The sequence below is a fragment of the Lolium rigidum genome, unplaced genomic scaffold (assembly GCF_022539505.1).
Source record: "Lolium rigidum isolate FL_2022 unplaced genomic scaffold, APGP_CSIRO_Lrig_0.1 contig_7889_1, whole genome shotgun sequence".
Lineage (NCBI taxonomy): Eukaryota > Viridiplantae > Streptophyta > Magnoliopsida > Poales > Poaceae > Lolium > Lolium rigidum.
In genome coordinates, this window is record NW_025901511.1 from 40,336 (window position 1) to 57,042 (window position 16,707).

General features: G+C 43.4%; 1 protein-coding gene across 2 annotated transcripts; it reads right to left on the minus strand.

Moving 5' to 3' along the window:
• Positions 1–5,221: 5,221 nt before the first annotated feature.
• On the minus strand, positions 5,222–15,354 carry LOC124682251 (protein EXPORTIN 1A-like). 2 transcript variants are annotated; one of them, XM_047216976.1, is made up of 31 exons: positions 15,246–15,354; positions 14,652–14,768; positions 13,272–13,364; positions 13,091–13,162; positions 12,879–12,986; positions 12,722–12,804; positions 12,432–12,570; positions 12,275–12,343; positions 11,997–12,074; positions 11,809–11,913; positions 11,420–11,527; positions 11,264–11,341; positions 10,843–11,046; positions 10,690–10,749; positions 10,274–10,384; positions 10,034–10,131; positions 9,847–9,955; positions 9,564–9,629; positions 9,281–9,379; positions 9,110–9,190; positions 8,935–9,024; positions 8,170–8,255; positions 7,665–7,745; positions 7,406–7,588; positions 7,161–7,227; positions 6,968–7,078; positions 6,757–6,864; positions 6,540–6,677; positions 6,193–6,324; positions 6,014–6,118; positions 5,222–5,779 (listed from the first exon to the last, which is right to left on the minus strand). In XM_047216976.1, exons 1-31 carry the CDS (start codon positions 15,339–15,341, stop codon positions 5,657–5,659), a joined length of 3,198 nt encoding a protein of 1,065 aa, XP_047072932.1. In that variant the 5' UTR covers positions 15,342–15,354; the 3' UTR covers positions 5,222–5,656. The 2 variants fall into 2 exon arrangements, with proteins under 2 accessions (XP_047072932.1, XP_047072931.1); XM_047216975.1 differs by having other exon boundaries at positions 11,243–11,341.
• Between the last annotated feature and the right edge of the window lie 1,353 nt (positions 15,355–16,707).

The following is a 16,707-nucleotide window of genomic DNA, read 5'->3' on the forward strand; positions in this document are numbered from 1 at the left end:
TGGAGGACTAGCTAATGGAGGTTCAAGTTTTTGCGCTGTTGAGGGGCTTGCTTGGTGTTTCGGACTTCGCAACAGTGGTATGGAAGTGGGGGTGGCAGCACATGTGAAGTTCGGAGTCTTACCTTTCAGGGTGAAAACCCAAGGTCTGGCCTTAACTGGTTGTGCCTGGCAATGTCCTTATTGAAGGCATTGTTTTGAGAGCGGAGACTATCTTCAGGGTGAAAACCTAAGATCTTTGATCGGGCGACGACGGCGCTGGTGCACTGTTCCCTTCTTGGAGACGTTGCTTTTGAAGAGTCTGAATTTCATGTGTTTTCATGGTGGTAGATGTATTACTGTTGCTAGGGATGGGATACTGTAGCGGGGCTTTTATTTCTTAGTTTTCTTTTTCTCTTTTTTGGCTGTGTGCATCCGTAATGTTATTACGACATTGCGTTGTTGCAGAGGCTGAGTGTAATTGGTATCTTCTGATATTAATATATTCCCTTTATCGAAAAAAAAATTGGGTGGAATCTAGGTATAAAACGCTTATCAGAGTGGGCACGATTGTTGTCTTATGGCCAGTTTGGCTATGTAGAAATGATAAGATTTTTAATGATAAAAAATCTTCTCTCTTGCAGGTTGTATACCGCTCTACGGCTTTGCTCCGTTCTTGGTCGCCACTTCAACGACTGGAGGACAACGACCTCTTTACGGAGGTGTCTACATGGTTGGAGAATACGGTCAAGAAGTTTATTTTCTAACATGGGTGGCTGCATAATCGACGGATTGAAGTCAATGAAGCATAGTCTAGTTGGCTCTCTTTGTCTTCTTTATAATTCCGTTTCGTTTCAAACTTGATACTCAAACGGTTGTGTGCATCTTAGTTATGCAGAGGCTGGCTTAAAACTTTTGAGTAATGAAGCGCCTTTTATCGAAAAATGATCCATTTCACATATGAATATTTTCTCGTCATATTTCAAAACATAGAGCTCCATTCCATGGATGAATATTTTCTTGATCATTATGTAGCGTTTTTCATGAGGTTCTAGTTCTTCAACATTATGATGACCAATACATCTGATTATTATATATCCATCCAACCAAACACACACATGTACATACTGATATCTTTTTTTTTAAATGTGTTATCTATCTTGGACTAATTAGTTAGTCGTCGCTCATGGCTGATTTGCGTTGTGCTACCTTCTATTCCCATTTCTGGGAAGGGATGGTGGTGATCCCGATTTGCTTTGGATCCATGACAGGCAACCATAGCATAGCAGCTGCCGCATGATTGACTGCAAAAAAAACAGAGTTGATAGAATCCATGATTATGTGGCCTCCCCAACACTCGGAAAGGAGACAATTCAGTCCATAAATTCATATCCCTGTCCATTATCTTCTGACTTCAGTCCTCTTGCAACTTTGCATCCATGTCATACATGTGAGGCAACAAATTCGCCCACGTGGATCCACCAAGCAATAGTAATCTAGTGGGCGTTGTGCTGTGGAGGCATAGGGAGCAACCAACTTAGAATGTACTACCTTCCAATCCTATCCAGCCAACAGAAACAAGGAGACAGACAAAGGTGGGAAGAATAACAGACGATGCTCACTACTCAAGTCGCCCTCATCAACAACTCTTACCACATACCATCATGGCATCATCCCTTTTCGTTCATAGTAATATGTTTGCACGTCTCAACCTGAATTAGTACATATATCGGCTTGAAGATTTCAAAACATTCACCTCGAATTGAAATTGATCTTTCATCCCTCCACGGTGCCATTGCGGTCTAATACCGTCGACTAGACACTCACATCCCATTTGAGCCATTAAACGGCTATATAAAATAGTCTGAAAAATATTTGTGAGCAAGCTGGAGTTACCGCAGTATAGCTGATTATGATTACTTGTGCAGCGTTTCTGTCCCTGTCTCCTCCCAAGAGGCCAGCCTTCCTCTTATGCTAAGCTGTCAACCTTTCAAAGTTCGGATAATAATAGTCTGGGAAGATACATTTTGATCAGCGCATTCTGTGCGTACTAGATGATGCAACTTTGTCCCGGTCAGAGACACACATCAAAGTCAGTTGAAAGTGAAACGTACATGGTTCATCTTTCTTTACTTCAAGTTGTTTGCTTATAATCAACTCCCACATATAAAAAAATCAAGTCAGACGAATTCGCAGCAAGTTAGTGCAGCTATCCATCTGTTGACCGGTCCATACTTGGTCTATAAACGAGGCCAGATTCAGCTCTCTCTCTCGTCGCCCCCTCCAGGCGACGGGGGAGGGAAACCCTAGCCTCCCGCCGCCACCTCCCCACCTCCTCTGCCCGCCCCCTCGTCGCCTCCCGAGGCCGCCGCCGGCTAAGCCGTGCGCCACCAAGGACGGGGGCGGCGAGGATCTACGCCTCTCGGGCCCCCGCATGGCCGTCTCGGAGGGAAGCCGCCATGCCGGTCCCGGAGGTCGCCGTCGTCCGCGCTGGCTCCGTGCGTGGCCCGCCGCCGTCCGCTCGCCGCCGTCCCCTCGTCGCGTCGACGTCGTCCACGCGGTGGCCGTCTCTGCGCGCCGGCCCTGGCGGCGGGATGTTGGCCGGCTGCGGGCCTTGCTGCTCGGCAGCTCGTCGTCCGGCCTCTGCGCGGCCCCTGGCTTGGGGTGGCCGCGGTTCCCGCCGGGCACGGCGCTGCCTGGTGCGCCGCCGGCGCTCGCGCGCAGGGCTCTGTTCGGCGGGCTCCTGCCGGCTCAGATGGGCCCCTGCGGGCTCAGATGGGCTCCTGCGGGCCCCGATGGACGCCTCCCAGCTCCGTTTTCTGGTTGGTGGACGGCTACAAGGCACCCTGCTCGGCGGGACACCTCTTCTGCCAGGGCCTACGTTGGGCCCGACGACAGACGACAGCGCTGACACTCCAGGCGAAAGCTTCGCACCATTGGTGCCGATGTTGGCGGTGCTATTGGGTACCGTTTTCCCTGTTGAGGGCTTCATCGGGGAGCTTGGTCTCCTGCTGTCGCGAGTTCTTGCGTTCTCCGGGTGAAAACCTATGCTCCTTGGAGCGGGCGGCGGCGACACACTGTGCCGTTACCTTCTTGAAGGCGCCGCTTTTGGAGTCCGTAGTCCTCGTGGTGCGGTAGATGTGTGGTCGTTGTGCTGCTTGGTTGCCTTGTCGTCGAGGGTGGTGGATGCCGGGGCGGCGGCCCCGGACGGTTGACGTGCGCCGAGGCGGCGGCCTCGGAAGGTCTTGCAGCGATGACTCCATGGGGTGTGGTCATGGTCTTGCAAGGCTTGGGTGGCGTGTTCGTGCTACGTGGGTAGCGAGCTCGCCGGCCCGGCCTACGCGACGGGGTGGTCGGTGTGGCTGGCAAGTCGGGGCGGCGGCCCCGGATCTTTTGGCGCGGCGTTCGTGGTCTGCGGGTGGTCGCCTTGGTAGCTTGGGCTACAGGTCGTCCACACCGTGCGGCGTTGCGGCTCGCCTCCGAGCAGGGGACGTCGGAGCAGCGGCTCCGGGTTTGGTGGTGTGTGTTTGGTCGTCGGTGGTCTCGTTTCGTGTGGGCGATGAGGCCCCGACTTTTGTGCGGTTTTTTCGGCCGGTTTCCCTCATAAACTCGGCCACTCTGTATGGTTTTTGGGCCCGGTTTCCCTGATTAACTGAGCCAAATCTTCTTCTATTAATATATCGAGCAGCTCACCTGCCGAATTCTCAAAAAAAAATACTTGGTCTATTCTAGATAGTAGCTACGGCAGATGTTTGCTGAAGTTTCGGTGCGCCTGAACTGGTGAAACGTAGACGATTCAGGTACTCTGTTTCTACTTAATTGCCACTGATGAAATCAAGTCAAACTAAATAGTACTTCCTCCGATTCATATTACTTGACACTAATATAGATGTATGTAGACATATTTTAGTTTAAGATACATCTATTTTAGCATCAAATTAGTGCGAGTGCAACCATTCAAGTATTGACCGGTCCATGGTTTAACTAATTTAGCTAGGACATATGTTTGCTGAAACTTAGGTAGTACGTATGAACATGAATCCGGGATCGATAGTCAACACGCATGTTCTTCGGATTATTTTGATCTGGAAAGTAGGCAAACACCTGAAATGGACGTGCAGGACGAGCTGAGATCGACAAACCTCCTTGTTAAGTTATCTTAATTACCGCGGCTTGCTCATTTTTCCATCGAAGCAATCAACATAGAGTCATGGACTAAGCTTATAAAATAGTACCTAGTCCAAGGAAGCTAAGCTAGATAATAAACTTATTATGGTCAGCACGCACGTACGTACGTATCTACAGCCTTCTCAACTAATTGTTGGGCAACACGTGACAATTATGTCATGGATTTAGTCAATCATCTGCGTCAGAACGATCATATAACCTCGAGTAGTAGTCGACAGACTTTGGTATGTTTGTGCTTACATATGTTTGTTTCAGTTGGCTACTCATGTTAATATTTGTTGACGTGATGGACCAGACATGCCTGAATCTGAATGTGTTGTCACTGCGTTAATTCTCCTAGACAAGTGCCCATTCACATTGACTTGTGAGGCCCAATACTTGAGAAACCGGCGGACATGGCACATTTAGACTTGGTTCCTCGATGTGAATATGCTGAAGAGAAAAGGTATATTAATAAAATAAAAAAAGTTCAAGAACGCACGTAAGATTGCCATCTTCGTTGCTGTGAAGATGCGGGCATCTTCCTCGACAATCATGCCATCTAAGATTGCAGATGGACAACAACTAGCCTGGAAAGTATGCATGCACGTGGCAATTCCATCTGGAAGGTATGACCGCAGTGAGATTGTACCTGAGGAACTGCTGTCTGCCTCAGTACACTGGTCCAGCCAACAAGCAGAATTCTTTGCTTCTTCAAGACGGTAGCAAATCAGCTCACTGCAACGCACGGCTGCTTTATGGAGAATGGGACATTCTCTATGCAGATGGGTAAATGTGTTGCTGCATATACCTCATGTCTGATGTCTGTCTAGTCTAGTCTAGATAAGAATAACAAAAAGGAGAGACAGCAGTGCAGGTTTGCTTTAGTACTGACAGTTAAGTCTCGGACTATGACTGCTTACCACATTCTCCATCTGCTACTGCTACTGCTTTTCAGCATTCATAAATACCGGCAGATTCCAAGCCAAGAAACATGCTATGGCATGGATGTGAGCAGTAATATCAAACAAATGAGCATGCAACAAAAAGCACAAAGATGGGACGGAGACACACAAAAAAAAGGTAAAACACATATTTCACAGAACAGTACACAATAGGATTATAAGGTTCCCATTAGTCTGGATCAGTCTTGGTACATCATACAGTCAAACTATATGCTAAACTATCAATAAGCAGCATACAATTTTGCACCGTGATCATCATGGCTCATCACACAGCACAAACCAAATGTTACAACCCAGGCGCAAGAGCTGCTTGCTAAACCACATCTAACTCACACAGCGCAAAATGCCGCAAACCCAATACCAGTCCAAAGCAGCTCTTGCGACAAAATTGAGTCCCTATGGAGTCAAGTGGAGGCAACCGAGAATAAAATTACAGAAGGCACCTTTCACCACCCTGGAAGATCACTACCGCTTGCTTGAGGATGAGTGGCCTCTCTGGAGGCCACCTCAAACATCAACTGGATTAGGAAGGCAGAATCAGGAAAGCTCTATGAATCTACCATCTCGTCTTGCAATTCACCGGGGGCAATGAGCCCAGGAATGGCAAGCATCCGTTGCCGTTCCTTTTCTCTCTGTACAGCAGCCTCTTCCGCATACAGGTCCTTGTTATCCTAAATAAAACGCAAAATAAGCCACAGTAACTCGTGAGAAGGGAACTTGCACAAATAACTTGTAAAAGATAAGCAGCACTATCTCATTATATTTTTCCAAACAAACAGCTCCAATTCATGTATAAATATATTTTCTTGATTATTATGAAGCATTTTTCTTGGAAGGTCTTGTTTCTTTGACATTATGATAACCAATCTAATGCTGGTGACGTAGCAAGAATGGGGGCAAGTTACCTGGGCTGAGAACTCCTTCGATTGCACGAGGAAGTCTCTAATATGGTTTTTGAAGCTTGTAAGGTCATGTCTCGAGCTAAGGAGCCCATCAACAAACTTTGTCACCTACACAAGACAATTTGTCAGGTTCATGCTCACAAAAACTCAAGCACAGGATAGCTGCATTGGGAGAATTGTACCTCAACAACCGTCATGTTAGGAAACGATGCTCCAAGAAGGTTTATAGTGTATTCCCGAACAAACATAGCATTAGATTGATATTGCACTTGTACCGTGGCAACATCCCACAGAGGCTCAGTTAGACCATCAACCTGCATATTATGAAATCTAATTATTAGATGCACATACAAACAATGCAGTACAAGGAAATACTCCCTCCGTCTAAAAACAGGTGTCTTAACTTTATCTAGATACAGATATATCTCTAACTAAAATGCATCTAGATACATACATACCTAGACAAAAGTGAGACACCTATTTTAGACGGAGCAAGTATAATAAAAGTTACAGTGCACAATAAACATACCACGCAAAACAAGTGTTGTAGCACCAAAACATGAAGCTTGAAGCCCGGCTTATGAAATGAATCTGTGAGTACTGCAAAAATCTCTTGCTCAATATTCAAAAAGTATGTTTTGTAGAACTGATTCTGAAATGCTGAAGCCTGCAACACAATCATATCAATAAGTAAGCTTCCAAATATCTGAACACAGCGGAGAAAAAAGATGGATCATATGTTGCACCTGAAAATTCTTCAGAATTTCCAACAATAAACTAAGGCCAGTCTCAGCAATGTTTCGCTCCGTATGTCTAAATGCCCAATTGATCGAATCAATCACAAGCTTCAATTGCTGAAATAAACAGTTAACCATATTAAAGAGAACAGGTTGCCGTACTGATAAATAACATTAACGAGGCTAATGGATAATTATTGGGAAAAGAGTTAATACAAACCTGACTTGAAAGCTGAATTAATGCTTTGAAGCAATGGGTACCAATAGCACGAAGCAAAGAGAAAAACTTAAGACGATGCTCAGGATAGTCTTCAAAGTTTTTAGTAATCATCTGGCAAGATAAAATGAACAGTTAAATCTCAAAATGTAAATGAGAACAATCATCAGTAAAGAAAGCTAGAAAGAACTCCAACCTCGAGGGTACACTGGAAAACAGCCTCGAAAATACGAGGCACATCTTCAAGCATTTCAGCTTTGTACCTGCAGTATAATATAAGGATCAGAAATGATGTATAGCACAACAGAGTGTTAATAACACATAACTGAACATGAATCTCAGATGACTAACAGAAGAAGCTTCCAACAAAACTACCGCACACTAACAAAAAAAGATGGTTCCCAGCTAGAAAAAAAATGGGTATCAAATTCAAGGCAATACTTGTTTATAATTGTTGCAAACAGGGACAGAACTTCAGATTCCCTTGCATCAGGCACATTTCTAGCATAATCACCAAGGACAGGATCCATCATTGGAGGAACAAACTGCTTCCCAAGGTGTGGTAGATCTTCAGCTTTGTCCACGAAAGTCTCAATCAATTTCAATGTTTCCCTCTTGATAGATCTGTATGAAATATTATTATTTATCAAAGACAGCAAAATGAAGAAAAAATAAGGTAGATATCAATGATGCATCGTACCTCAAGAGTTTTACAAATGACGACTTTGAGGCATAAGGCCCCCCTTCAGCAATAGTGCTTGATACAAGCTCACTGTACATTCTGATGCAAAATGAAAAGAAAATGATGTATTAGAATGCAATGCATTTTCCTACTTTGCAGATATAAGACGAAGCAACCCACACTACGAGAACAAAATGAGTAGGTACAATGAGTATGTAAGCATTTCACACTAGTATGTGAGCCAATTTTGACTATGGACTGAACCGGCACAGCATTTGGGCCAGATTTACTTGGGAGCAACAAAAGATTGTGACATACCCAGCTTAAAAATGTCATGAACTGAACTACTGGTTCACATACTAGTCTTACATCAGCCCAAGTTTACAGCGCCAGATGACACCAGGCAGGACCAGTACAATGGAAAGGGTTTTTTTAACTTGTTCAGGACTATCTCAAAACTTATGAACATGCTAACCAGCAACCAAGTATTCTAAAACATCATGTGACATGCCAAAGAAAATACCTGTAAACTGTTAGCATGTCCAGGAAGATCAATGAAATTTGTGGGAAAAAGTGTGGTCCAAGTGCAGTCGCAACGCTTGTGTTTGTCTGCAATCGTAAATATCAAACATCATGTTAGTACCAAGATAGCAACCACAAATAACATTATGTCCATTACCACACTAGGAGCAATTCCACACTTGATAGAAAGAAAACTTAAAAATAATCTCGCCTTTAGCAACACTATTAAAGAATATGTGAGGATCACTAAGAACAGCATCCATGCAAAACTAGTAATGATGGTAGTCTCCTGGTTGGCAAAAATGACAGCTGATATCACTATAATCTCTTGGGTGAAAAATATTCCCAAATAGCCTTGTGTTCAGGTATCAAGCATGTGTTAGTGGGTTAGTTTGACAAGTCCAGACGAGTATTTCGTGATTTACATAAAGTGGGCATAAGTGCATAATCAATATTCAGAAGGCAGTGCTCAAATGTTCCAAGCACATGGTACTACCAAAACACCAATAACCAAGAAATACATGGACAAGCCAAAGTAAGTACATACGGTTGCTAGTCCAACAGCTGTATGTGGCACTAATGAAGCATGGAAAATACTTATTGACTTGACTATCAAACAAACCATAAGTGTTCTGGAGACTTGTCTTGCTAAGAGAAGGCATGCAACTCCAAACTAAAGATTCAAACAGATAGACAGCTAACATAATAGCAGCTTACACTAGTAGAGCAATGGTGGTAACTAAAGCTCTTCAGCCTCCATTATTACCTGTAAGATGTTAAGAACAGATCTGATAACATCTTGGTTCTTTAGGATATCAATGCTCTGGCCTGCCTGTCCAATTATTTCCGCCCATTTCTGCCAAATCAAACAAGATAACATTGTAAAGACTATCCTAGAGAGGAAGCACAACAGAAAGCAAAACGAATGAAAAACATGTAACCTGATTAGGAAGGCTCATCAATCTCTTGAGGTATTCATCCCTCTTAGTATTATCAGATTCAGCTTGAATCATATGGCCGACCTGAACAATGATCACAGAACACATAAATATGATAGTATCAATAATATACTATTTTTATAAACCCTGCTTTAACCAATTTGTTCAACATACCGATTCATAAAAAGTATGAATCTGGTGTGGCTCCAGATCAAGAATTGTCGTATGAAGGTTGGACAGCAGTTCAGAAACAAATGGTTCGTTCTCGCCCACCTGGGAAGCATCACAGAAAACAAAAAAATTGTCAGGTAACTGGGTGAGTATCATATAGCATAGACGTGGCTATCTATATATCTAAATTGAGTTAACTGCATGTGTTGGGTTCACATAATTAGAAACGACAGTACAATCATTAACATACAGAATAATAGACAACGGAAATGTGATTTGAATCTACCTGTTGTGTCACGAACTTGCGCTTGCATTTCTGAACAATTTTCAGGAAAGTATCACACGCCATGTCCTGCAAAAAGCAGTGCAATGCATATAAGAAAATATAAAACTTGAAGACGTACGAAAACCTTTGTGGAAACGGAGAAAGAAGCGCAACTATGCAAAGCAACAAAACAGAAGCAGTGAACTAGAGGTGAGAGAAAATATATATACTTATTTCACACTAAACGAACGATAACCAATTTCACTGTTCCAACAAACAAACTGCATGCAAATGAATCACTAACCTGAACTCCAGGATGCATCTCATGCATGAACTCAAATAACTTGTTGACCACTGTCTTTAGAAACTTCCAGTGAGCCCTGAGAAATCTTGGATACTGACCAACCACATACCTAGGTAATGCAATCATCGAATCAGCAAAGACATTCCTTCATAGTTCCAAACACGGGAGAATTGATAGAAATGCATACATGATGTTGCTCGCAATTACAGCTTTATTGTCTTTCCCCTTGGTGATTTCACAGAGATTCAGCAAATCTCGAATTACCATTACCAAGAACCTATTTTCCTGCAATAACAGATCCAAAGGAACCATTTAGAATTTTCAGCACATTGCATGAGGGGGGATCAACATATAAAGTTACTACAATGCTGACTCCTCCAAAACATTTATAAAACCAAACAAATTAGCATAATAACAGTGTGCAAACCTGTTCCTCCACCATAGAACCAGATATTGACCCAATAGCCCAGCAAAGAGTATTGAGGTTATTCCAGCTCCAGTCTTCCCCATTCAATTGCTTAGTCAATTTCTTCAACATCTGCAATTCCAAAAGAAGTGGCACAGAGTTGTGGTTTAAATTCACAAGGATGGCCAACAAATTCATAAAATAAATAGATATTTGCAACCTTCCACAGCTACACAGACTGAACGTTCTTAAATGAATAATCCTGTTATCATCAATAGAATTTATGTTTCAGCCATATCCATATCTAAGTCAAGTTGTCAACTCAACATGTGTACTTGCTGTCCTCATGATGGCAAACAAGCTTATTATAGTGTAATATTTGGTGCATGATTTCTGAAAATACAATGAAATGACCTTGAAAGCATGAATAACATTACCTGCTGCTCTGTATCCTCATGATCAAGATGAGACAAATAGATCAGTGTTTCCCTCATGATCTAACAAAACAATTGAAAAGAAGAAGTTTTCAGCGCAATTCTACAATTGACACCTCGTAAAGAATCACGGCAGCTTGGCAATTAGTTACAAACCTTATACTGGACAAGGACATCATTATCTTTCATTGTTTCACGTACAATATTGCCATTTTCATCTTCCACAATCAATACCTCCTCAGGCTTCGCCATTCGACAAATCATCAACGTTCGTAATTTTGACAGTGGACCTGAATAAAGCTGCCTCCTATGCTGAACAGCTGTACCAGTACCATCAACAACTCCGGGAATCATCTGAGCCTACCAGTTATGCATAGATGACGAGAGGTATTTAGAACTTGAGTAAGAGAAGAAGGATTTCCCAAAGCAAGAATCAACCATAAAGCAAAATGCAGAGCCATAAAGATTGTCTTTTGACGAAATGCATGTATCTATATCTAAGTAGATCACGTGGACAGCACTTTTATAGATAACAAAAAAAACCAATTGAAACCACCTGAAGTCCCATCATGCTTACAGCTGCTGTTGCCGGCTCGATTTGATTGTGTGCCTCAAATAGCTCCAAGACAAATATATTCCAGTAATCCAAGCACACCTGTAGATTGGCCATCATAAGATATACAACTTTATGTGAATCTTTTATGCAATCTAAATAAAGCTCTAGAGCCATTACCTTGAAAACCTCAGTGTCATCAACAAATGAAATTCCGGTGAGGTACTCAAGACCAAGGAGTAATGCAGCTCTATTTTCTGGAGATGCTTCCAGTATACGTATATGACTCTGCATGAAGGAAGCGATTATCACAAAAGGAAAGGGATCAGACCATACAGAGATTTACTATTTTCCTGTCATTATATTGCTCATTAGCATATTTCTAATTCTAAATCCTAGTCCTAGAATCAAAAAGTGCAGGTTTGTGTTATAGCTTGGAATGTGGCAACAACGCAATTCAGTTTGTCATACATCATCTACGAATATTTTATGAATAGAAAAAATATCTCATAGGTCAGGTAAAGTATACCAGTTAATTGGGTATATATCCATAATGAGAAGGAACTTACCTTAAAGAAGGCAGTGAAGAAGAGTGCCAGATTTTGTATGAATGCTTGCTCGTCATTGGAACCATTAGCATAGGCATTGGGAATTGATCCAGCAGGAAGAATAGCCTAAACATTGGCAAAAAATTCATTGATAAGTAAAGGTTTAAGCAAAAATACTTCAAGAAAGAAAGAATAAGTACATCATTCACCTGCAACTGCATCATGAAAATTGTGTACATCTTTACATACTGCATGTTATAAAAATCACCAAACTGAAGAGCAGCAACCTGCAACGAAAAATCAAAAAAATATTGCATAAGCAAAATAACAAGTTACAACAACGTTACAGTAACTTTACTGCCACAATTATGTAAAACAAATAAAGCACCCTAGTAATCATTATTAGATAGACTGCCTTTGCATTTCTACAACACAATAGTTAGAAACAACACAAAATTAAACATGCCTAGCAATATGTTTTCATTACCTCTGTTAGGCACTGAAGTGTAAGGTTCCGATATGCAGCCATAGGAAAGAACTTCAGCAGCGTCTCCAGCTAATATCCATCAGGGAGAGAGTAAGACACGGCTTTTCAAAGATACCATAGAAATAAGAATTTTCTGGGGGAAAGTAGATAAAATTACCAATGGTGACTCGAAGATGAATCCAACAGGAATCCATGATAAAAAAGCATGAAGCGTAGCCAATGTAGCACGGATCAGCTCTGAGCTTTGTGTTGCAGATAGGACATACAAACACAGCTCGTGGATGAGACGAAATTCACTGTTCAACAACACAGAAATTAGGAACACCAAAAATTAGTAGTCCAACTAACGAGTAAATAATGAATATTCTCGCTAGATGAATATACTTTTACTCTAAAAAAATAAAAGCTGTCAGGCAGACAGGAATGGTAAATGGCAACAAATCCAACCTGTTAAGTGAAGACTTGAGTTCTTTAATCTTCTGTTGTGTCATTTCACCTCTTGAAAAATCAAAAATTTCTTCACTTAAAAGCTGCAAATTATTGCATAGTTAATAATTTATTCTGGTACATCAGTTGAGCAGATAAGAACAGAAACACAGCTTGCCTTCAATATAGCCATGCAATTTTCACATATTGTTTCACTACTCTTTGCCGCTGCAACAAGGTCAGGAATGAAGGATGTCCACCTGGCTGGCCACTCATGCTTCAGAACCTATTATATTGCAACAATTCAGAACACAAGTGAATCTTCAAACGCACGTATACTCAGGTAGTAGAAAAAGAAATGGGTTAAATGGCAAAATAAGTACAGCTTACCTGCACCAATATAATGTTGAGTTTATTAACATACAGTCTCTCTTGTCGAAAGGTAACCTCATTACTTGAGAGCTGGTAGAGTGCCAAAAGTTAACAGCCAGAAAAAGTACATGAATCAGATTTATTTCATGAGAGAAATGACAAAGGATCTGCCATAGTTAACACAGAAGTTAACCCTTGCCTGAACAATCACATCAGATACGTAATTCTTCATGCCATCACGTTGTTCGGTCGGCAGCGCATTCCACCTGTACTTGATAACACTTTCAAGTACCTAAAATAGATTTGTAAAATATATCAACACATGATAAAAAAAACTTGACGCAATAGTGCATATGTAGCATGCATGAACACAGACCTACATAAATACTTCATATGGATCAAATAAATTCCAAAGTAAAAAAACAAATGCAACTTCAATCAACAAAATAAGGAGATAATTATAATTAAGTCTCATGTGTTTCTCTAAAGGTTCAAACAAAATCACTTATCTAATAGCAAATACAACAACACATGTCCCATTAAAATATTTGTGGTAGACTACCCACTATGCACTATGCATAAGAAGGCCCCGACATACCTTTTACAAGGTGGTGTTATTATCATTAGTGTGCATTTTTCATTCTTAGCAATGTTATGGAGCTTTATTGTTCCTAGTTACTGCATCTGTTCCAAATTAACTGACGCAGCTTTGGTCAGATTTGGTCTAGATACGCATGTACGTAGACGCGTTTTAGTGTGTAGGTTCGCTCATCTTCAAAAAAAAAAAAGCTGCAGTCACTTAATTTGGAACAGAGGAAATATCTTCTGTCCGGTGCACATATTTTGTAGAGAGATAAAACAGGACATGATAACGTGAACTGCAATGCTGAGTAACAACATTTGGTGCAAATGTGGCACTCAGAAACACTAGATATAGTAGATAGGGGGGATCACAGGGATTTTGGACCATTGACATTTCTTCCAGGCTCAATTTCAGCATTACAGCATCATCACACATATTATTTTATTTGACTTTCAGATACAAAAAGAAGATGGAACAATTGAGCAAATATTGAAAGGACGAATATCCTTGGCCAGGTTTTTTTTTTTAAAGGACCAGAATGGAATACAGAAAAGCTAGAGCAGGAATGGCATACATCCCAAAAGAAATGTAAATTATGTTTCTATGCTGGCAGACAAGACAAGTATTTTTGAGATGATTATAGCTTAACAATTATGAAGCAAAGTTATATAGATAATCTTTTATCTCATAATATTGAAAACCCTCTCTAGGTTATTCTATTCATATAGTGAGATTTCCCAACAACTGGCGGTGATTAAGAAAAAAAAAGTGTTCCCTTGTAATTACAGATAGGGTGACCGTACTTGAGCTCACATGCAATGGCAGAATCCATCTTTCCTAATATGTCGAACCCTAAAAACCCAATGAACAGTTCAAAACTCTGGTTGTGCTCAATGTAACAATTTTAAAACACTGGGCCAATTTCAGCAATCGCATCAGCCATCATCCACCGTCACGGAGCGGAAAATAAAGCGCACTCGGGGAGCGGGAACTTACTTGGAGGGCAAAGAACTTGGTGTTGAGGCTCTGAGAGTTCTGCAGGATGTGGACGACCTGCAGCCACATGTCCTGGTTGTTCTGCAGATCGCGCAGTATCTGGTCGGCGGCATTCCTCTGAAACAAGGGGAGGGCATGAAGCCTGTTAATACACGCTGAACCAACGGAGCCTGTATACACAAGAGGCAGAACAACATGCTCGACAAAACAGAGCGCGAGTGCTGGCCACTTGTTTAGATTATCAGGGAACTTGAAGCAGAAGATTTAGCGAGCGTGCGTGCAGGGCCAGGCACACGTCAACGGCGACGGGAAGAGGTAGGGTTGGTGCGAATGGGGGCAGCCCATTTTCGACGAAACCCTACTTTGGTGGAGGCGGGATGTAGACCTCATCATCAACGCCGTGATGCCCCGAACCTTGGTGGGTAGTAGAAGGAGAAAACGTAGCACGCTAGCATGAGGGAAGTGGCGTTGGCGTCTGCAGAAGCGCCGGGCGGAAGCTTGGGGAACCAACCCTAAGCGAAGCCGGGGCGGCGGGGGTGGGCAGGCAAAGCGGGGAGGGGAGGGGAGGGGCGAGGGGCGGGCGGGACGCGTTACCTCCTCCTTGGATCCGGTCCCGTAGAAGGCGGCTACGGTGGCGTCGAGCAGCGGGACGTCGATGGGCTGGCTCAGATCCCTCAGCTTGTCCGCCATGGCGGCGGGCGGGGGGAGGGCGGGCGGGGCGGGGCGGTGGAGCGGAGCGGAGCGGAGCGGAGTTTTCGCGGCGGCGTGGGGTGGGGGGGCTGCGGCGGCGGAACCCTAGGTGAGGCGGCGGCGGCGGGGAGCGGGAGCGGCGGCGAGGGGTTGGGGTTGGGGTTGGGGATTTTTGGTTTGGAATTTGGTGGTGGGTTTAAGAGAGGACAGACGAGACAAGCAAGGGTTGGTTGCGGCAAATGTACGCGACGCTGGCTGCTCTAGAGGGAGAGGAGAGTTGCGTACCGACTCCCTGCGCTGCACCTCTCTCTATTTGCGATCGGGTCCCTCCTTTCTATTCTGCTTCTGCAACGGGAGGAAAACGCGATACTCCCCTCCCGTCGTTGGATTCGAAAATGGACGGCGGTGATGGGAAGTAAAGCATGTGTTTCTGCTCTGTTTTTCCCTTTTCCTTTTTCATTCATTCAGGGCTGCGCTTGAAATTTGTGTTTCGTTCTATCTTCCACCATGTGATTCCTTTCTCTATTAGTATGTATGTATGTATGTATGTTCTTGCTTTTCGTTTGATGGGATGTCTAGCCCGGGTGTTAGTTACATTACATGGTCATGGAGCTCGGGATTCTCCTCGACAAACTTTTAGTACTAGGCTAAGAGTCTTCCGAGTGCCCGATGCATGTAATACCTATGTTTTATATTGATTTTGGGGGATTTACCAATGATCTCCTTTGTTTGGGTTATGACTCTGCATGAAAACTCCGCCGGAGGGATCTCCACCTTGGGGATGCCCAAGGCTCCCCACTGGACCTACTTAGGGTGTGTTTGGTAGCCTGTGTCTGCAGAGAATAGCAATCTACACTCATACAAGCTGACCCTAGCTAAGCTCAGTTGGGATATTCTCACATGTTTGGTAGCTCGTGTCTGTTGAGATATGTTGAGTGCATCTGTTATTTGGTAGATAGAAAAAAAAAAGCAAGCAGACCCATGTACATAGAAGATAAAATCAATCGTGTCCCTGTACATAGAAACAGAAAAGCAATCGGTCCCTGTACATAGAAGATCAAATCAATCGGGTCCATGTACATAGAAACAGAAAAGCAATCGGGTCCCTGGCTGGCCGTGGCAGCGTTGGTCCTCGCCGTTGCCGTGGCCGGCCTGCTGCCGCGCGTCCTTGGCGTGGCCGGCTTGCTGTCGCGCGTTCGTGCTCGTCGAGGAGCTGGAGGCGGAGCTTGCTGGCGTGGTCGGACTGCTGCTGTGCGTCCTTGGCGCGGCCGGCCTGCTGCTGTGTGTCTGTTGCTGCTGGCTGGCGTGGCAGCGCGAGGCAGTGGCGGAGGTTGCTGCTGCTACCGTGGTGGCGCGAGGCCCGGGC

Excerpts from the sequence above, each read along its gene's own strand:
- LOC124682251 (XM_047216975.1), bottom strand. The coding sequence starts at position 15,341 with ATGGCGGACAAGCTGAGGGATCTGAGCCAGCCCATCGACGTCCCGCTG. Across the intron at positions 12,805-12,878 it reads ATTGCATGGCTATATTGAAG|CTTTTAAGTGAAGAAATTTT; the intron begins GCAAGCTGTGTT and ends AATAATTTGCAG. Across the intron at positions 12,075-12,274 it reads CACTTCAGTGCCTAACAGAG|GTTGCTGCTCTTCAGTTTGG; the intron begins GTAATGAAAACA and ends TTTTCGTTGCAG.